This window comes from Plecotus auritus (genome assembly GCF_963455305.1).
Source record: "Plecotus auritus genome assembly, chromosome: 4".
In the NCBI taxonomy this organism is placed as follows: Eukaryota; Metazoa; Chordata; class Mammalia; order Chiroptera; family Vespertilionidae; genus Plecotus; species Plecotus auritus.
The window spans coordinates 12,194,976-12,200,975 of record NC_137775.1 but is presented as its reverse complement, the minus strand read 5'-3'; the positions used below and the strand labels follow the sequence as shown (position 1 = coordinate 12,200,975).

Here is a 6,000-nt window from a genome sequence, read left to right as displayed (position 1 = left end):
ACTTCTTTTCACAACTTCACTTCACCATTTCTTTATTACTACCAATTGTGTTAATGTTTAGCTTAATGTCTGCCCTACCTCATAAACTGTAAGCTCCATGAGAGGAGGGACCTTATCTGTTGGTGTTATCACCAGTGTGAGCTGACAAATTTGTTAAAATGTGGGATAAAAGAGAGTTATCTCTTGAAACCTTCAACATATTAACTCCTTAACAACACCTAACCAAATCTAAGAACACAACCAAGACATTTCATTAAGAATACTCAATAAATAAAAATTAATTCTTGAGATAAAATTTTTAATAGGAAAAGGAATCTAGAAGTACATTTATATCCATGTCCAAAGCTTCCCATGCTATTGAATGGACAGAGCAGTTTTTACTAGTAACTTCTAATATGACAAGTAAAAGGGTCAAACTAAGGAGTGGTCAATTTTATCCTCATAAACACTGAATAAATATGATTGAAATTATAGATATTAGAAGAGAAATTTGGGGGAAAAATCAGAGATCTCTCCAACAGGATTAGATTCTTAAAAAAAAAAAAAAGCACAAAAAAACAACTAAATACATTTTTGCTCATTTTGGAAGAAAAAAATTTACCATAGTATTGTGCAGCCAAGAGCAATAGAAATTAAGCACTACTTATAAGATTTTGATATTATAAAATTTATTGAAAACCTTTTTTCCACCCAGAATAAAGACTTTAGTTAGATAATCAAATATCTCAAAATTAGTGAATAGATTACTCACTCCAGTCTTTTCTAGCCATTGCTAATGCCTATAATCGAGGGGTAACTGAAATTTATTTTCTTTTCATTTTATCAGTGTGCCTGTGGAACCAACAGGTTGTGTTCTCTGCCATTTACAAACTCGAGGATTTAATTTAGATTTTAATAATTGAGTGAGATAGTACAATAACCTTTTATATAAATTCATCATTCCTTATCTTCCCAAAGCACAAAACGTCCTGTATGCCACAACCGCTATCGTTTACCTTTCTGAGAGGTTTCTGTTTAAATTTCTATAACTAACCTAGGATTGTCAAACTGTCTTCAAAATACAGTAGGAACAGTTTACTACACCAGTCCTTATAAGAGCTCATAGCCATTACCATGAGACTTGTAAAACAATTAATTTACTCCTTATTATATAGAAATCTGAGTGACTGAAATATCTTTTTCCAGGGAGTTTGGACATATCACAGGCCCAGCCCTGAGATCAACCACACCTTTAAAATTTTTTCCATACTTTATTTTTTATTTCTCACCTTTTTAAATAAAGAGGGAAAGCATTTATAATCTTCAGTTACATAGAATTGGAATACTGCTATGTAACAGAGATAATCACACCAATGCACAGGAATCTGGTCTAGGCTGGATTGAATTAAGTCTTAACTTTGTAAACATTTCCATAGGAGGTAGAACATACACATTTGACTTTTTGTCAAATAAGCGATAGTAAACAATGAATCTGAGATCCTAATATATTAAAGGTTTTTAAAGGCATTAAATAAACTTTTCTCTTTTTTAGGAACCAAAAATGTGAAACAGCACACAGATTTTCAATAAATTAGAGAGTGAAACATTCCGTCTTCATAGTTGAAATGTTGGCATCTTCAAAGCTCCACTGGTTCCATTTGATAACATTTGAAACTTTGATTAATAATGAGATCCCATTTTAAATATTTGTGTGCAAAACAAACTCCACAAGAATCTCCATTTACTATGGAGCTGTCCACCGTTTTGTCCTAGTGACGTGAAAAACAATGTCCTGACACCGCATATCCCATTGTCTTTACTCTGATGGGAGTCTGAGAGAATAATATTTAGCAGCGGGGATTTTTAGAGTTTAACCCCCACCCAACATTGCTGGTTTAAGTGCCTCCAGCTGCTGTTCCCATGAACACGGTGTTGATGGGTGGCAAAGAGGACACCATCTCTCTCCCATTTGCTCCATGGGAGTCCAGGGTTTCTTGAGGTGGATACTGATTGGAGGTTCCGTACATACACTGGGATGAAGAGGAAGGAATTGGGGTTTGCAAGCTGGATGCTGTAAAGGAAAATATAATCAGCAATTGAAAATTGACATTTATTTTCTCTGCAAGTGCCACTCACTTTACGCCTCTTTGTTTACTGTTGCATTCAGCACACATTTTATGCTTAATTTGAGTGTGTATGTTTTCTCAAGGCCATCCCTTATTTTCTTCCATTCCCCCCCTCGCTATGCTTCCAGAATTTACTTTTCTATACAGTTCACAATGAAAACTCAATACCAAACTTAAATTCGCATAACTCTGCCTCCAAAAGATATACCCAATACACCTCCTCTTTCCATCTGCACCTTCACAACTGGAGTTCAAAGCACCATCTTCTCTAACCTGGACCAACACAGCAACCTCCTAATTAATCTGGTGACCCTCTCCTTTGCCCCACCCTCTTACCCTGCAGAGAGAGCCAGGATAATCTTGCTGAACAATACATCAGCTTGTTCACGCTTTTCAAATGTTACAGTGACTTCCCATTACTTTTAGAACAAAATCCAGGTTCCTCACCCTGGTTCATAAACCCTGTGGGAATTTGTCTGCCTTCTGATTTATTCTACTCCATTCTCTTCTTCATTCGTCGTGTTCAAAACACAGGCCTTCTTTCTGCACATTGGACTTCCCACGATTGTTCCCATTTCAGAGACGAGGCACTTGCTGTTCCTTTTGCCCAGTGCTCCCTCAGACCTTCATGTCATTGCCTCCTTATCACTCAGCTTTCAACGCCAATGTTTCCGCCTCCGCTTTCCTTTTACAACCACCTTATCTAGAAGTAGCTCCTCCATCACTACTTGTCATTTTACCCTATGTAATTGACTTCAGAATAATTGAAATTATTTTTCAATGTATTTGTTTATATATTCATTGCTTTGTCTCCCCTGAGCTTACTAAGATGTAAACTTCTTACACGCAGGAATTCTGGCCTGATTACTACCATATCCTCACACCTAGAATGAAGTTTGGCACATAGTAGGTTCTAAAAAAATCAGAATAACTGGCTCACTAACACTACATTTCTTGTATTTATGGTTGCTGTATTCTCATTGCTTTTATTTGTTGTTGTCAATCCTCACTCAAGGATATTTTTCCATTGATTTTTAGAGAAAATGGAAGGGATGGGGAGAGACAGAGAGAGAGAAACATTGATGCGAGACAGACACATCGATTGGTTGCCTCCCGCATGCACCCTGACCAGGACTGGGGATCAAGCCTACAACCGAGGTATGTGCCCTTGACTGGAATCGAACCCAGGACCCTTCAGTCCATGGGCTCACACTCTATTCACTGAGCCAAACTAGCCAGGGCTTATTGCTATTTTTTAAATAGTTCTAACTACCATCTTCTCTGTCACCAAAAACCACGATTTAAAACTCAGTTGACATAAGGTAGGTTATAAGTCCATTTGCATGCCTTAGTTATTCTATTCCCTCTTTCACCCTGAAGCCCTGTATGCAATTTACTTGTAAGCCTGCCCTGACAACTAGAGCTTAGAATCCATCTGACACCTAAGCTATGTTCCATCAGAGCTACCACTATCTCTACAAGTAAACAGAACTAATAGTAACAATAGCAACACGGTACATTTTAGTCTCACAGTGAGGAAACTTCCTGAAGTGGAATTTTCTGCTTCATTAGAGTAACCTAGAAGCAATGATCATCTGCAGATAACATGAGATGAGCTACTAGACTCTGCTCAGGTAACAGCTGTGATGGTCACAGGAAGGGAAGAAGCACTTCCTATTGAATTATTAGAAAAGCACACTGAGTGGGGAGAGATAGAATTTATCTCATTTTGCCTTATGCTCCAGTTGGGTGCTAATGCCCTTTACTTACACAGGTCTGAAATCCATTCCATTAGAAGGTTTCAACCATCTCATGTAAGCATTAACACCCTGCCCTGATACTCACATGAATATATACTTGTCCTGTGATACCTTATTAGTAATTTTAGAAACTAAATGTGTATGTTTTGCTCCTTTTTCAACTCTGATTTCTTGAGTTCCTACTATGTGGCAGACACTTTGCTGGGTGCTGGTAATACATCTAATTCAAATTTCAAGATTTTTTTTAGGTACAGCAACCTGGGTGGAAGAAGATGCTATGGGACTTCATGGAAAACACACTGTTTTGCTCATTTTTACTTAAACTGTATGTTATAGAACAATAAATATAGAAACATTTTCTACAGAGGTGTCTAATCACATTTTACATACAATTGAGAAAATGATAGTAATCTCCACCACAAGCTACCAATTTTTTAAACTTGGAATAGTTTTAGGGTACTGATGGAGATACCTATTAGCATTGCCTCTGGGTCCAACCATGAACAAGAGAGTGAGAAAAAGATATAATTATTGCTCTCATAAAACCTAGACTGCCTTTGACAGGTTACATTCATGTTTGCATACATAATAGATGCCAGCTCTCATGTATGTTATTTGAAAAGAATAACAGATCTAGCAGTAGGCTTCAGCAGTAGTGACATACATATTGAGAAATGGCAAACTGTTACTTGCAGATACAAAAATATAACGTCAGCCCTGACTGGTGTTGCTCAGGGGTTAAAGTGTTGCCCTGTGGAAGGCAACCAATTGTTATGACTCTCTCACATTGATGTTTCTCTCTCTCTCCCTTCTTCCCTCCACTCTCTAAAAATATCAAAGGAAAAAATATCCAGGTGAGGATTAATATTTCTCTAACTTTATCTTTATTTCCACCTCTATGTCTTATCTCTATCATCTATCTATCTATCTATCTATCTATCTATCTATCTATCTATCTATGTCATCAGATCCAAAGTGACAAATCAACTGTAGGAACATGAGTGTCCAGTTCACCTCCACAGTCACCCTCCAAAGTAATACGGCATACACGAGGTTAACAACTTTTGAAAATATTTTCAAGAACTACTAAAATAATTTACCTACTACTGGAGTTCGACATGCAACCGAAGGTGATGTGTCTGCATAAAATGAGCTCGTCTGCTTTCTACTACTGTCATCTAAAATGTTAAGTGGATCATGGATGTCACTGTAGGAAGGCAGTGAGCGAACACTGCTGATGACAGAAACGTGCTGATTCACCATCGATCCAAGTCTATGAGACTCCGGGTAGTTTACATTGCTTCCATAGTAGCCTATAACAGAAAATGTCAAGAACGGATGGTTAACTTATTACAAAGAATATTTCAGGAAGGCAAAGAGGGACAAGATGATAGGATAGAGCCTAAAGATATCATACTGTAAATATTACTTTCACATCTATATTTACCATAGAGTCGGGTTTCTACCGATAAATGGAATGGTTCACAATGTTGTTTTTTTATTTAAAAAAATACATGAGTTATCTTATTATTAATTTAGAGATCTAATTACATCTCTCTAATACTTCCCTTATCTAAATTATCAAGATCCTCCCATGAATGAAAAAAGCACTATTAGCTTCTCACAAAAATTACACTACTTATCAAATACTGATTTCATTGATAGATTCCTGTTTCTGGAAGAAGAACTGGCCTACGCTTAGGAGAGAAGCACCAGAACTGTCTATACAGAGCTTAGTTTGGTGGCTAAAGAAGTCCACAGATCTTTCTAGCTCCTTAAAGTGTTATCAGCCTAACAGGGGCATAGTTTTGGTTTTAATCTTTAAGATCTGCTGCTAGTTCTCTGGGAAACAAATATTCATTAAAAATGTTTTCAAAGAACAAAGCATTCTTCTCTGGAGCTATTAAGGTTGGTCTCAGACATATGGTTTGACATAATATTTTTTCATCACAGGTGGCATGTAAAATTTTAAGAAAACCACAAGAACTAAAGATATGCTTATATGCAGCAGAAATTAGCTCCAAATGCCTAAGATTCCATGATCTTCAGAAGGTTTACATGGGATGACATGCTACTCAGCAGAGGTGGAACTCAATGTCTGGTTTGTCTTACTGCCCTCTCAAAAGCCAGGAAAG

General features: G+C 37.0%; 1 protein-coding gene across 1 annotated transcript in view; it reads right to left on the bottom strand.

Moving 5' to 3' along the window:
* Positions 1-1,874: 1,874 nt before the first annotated feature.
* RFX6 (regulatory factor X6) overlaps positions 1,875-6,000 on the bottom strand; it is a gene marked incomplete at both ends in the record, with an annotated part of 44,220 nt that continues 40,094 nt past the window's right edge. Inside the window, 2 exons of the mRNA XM_080664174.1 lie at positions 1,875-2,050; positions 4,966-5,178. Coding sequence (XP_080520300.1) covers positions 1,875-2,050; positions 4,966-5,178 — 389 coding nt within the window. The remainder of the gene's footprint in view (positions 2,051-4,965; positions 5,179-6,000) is intronic.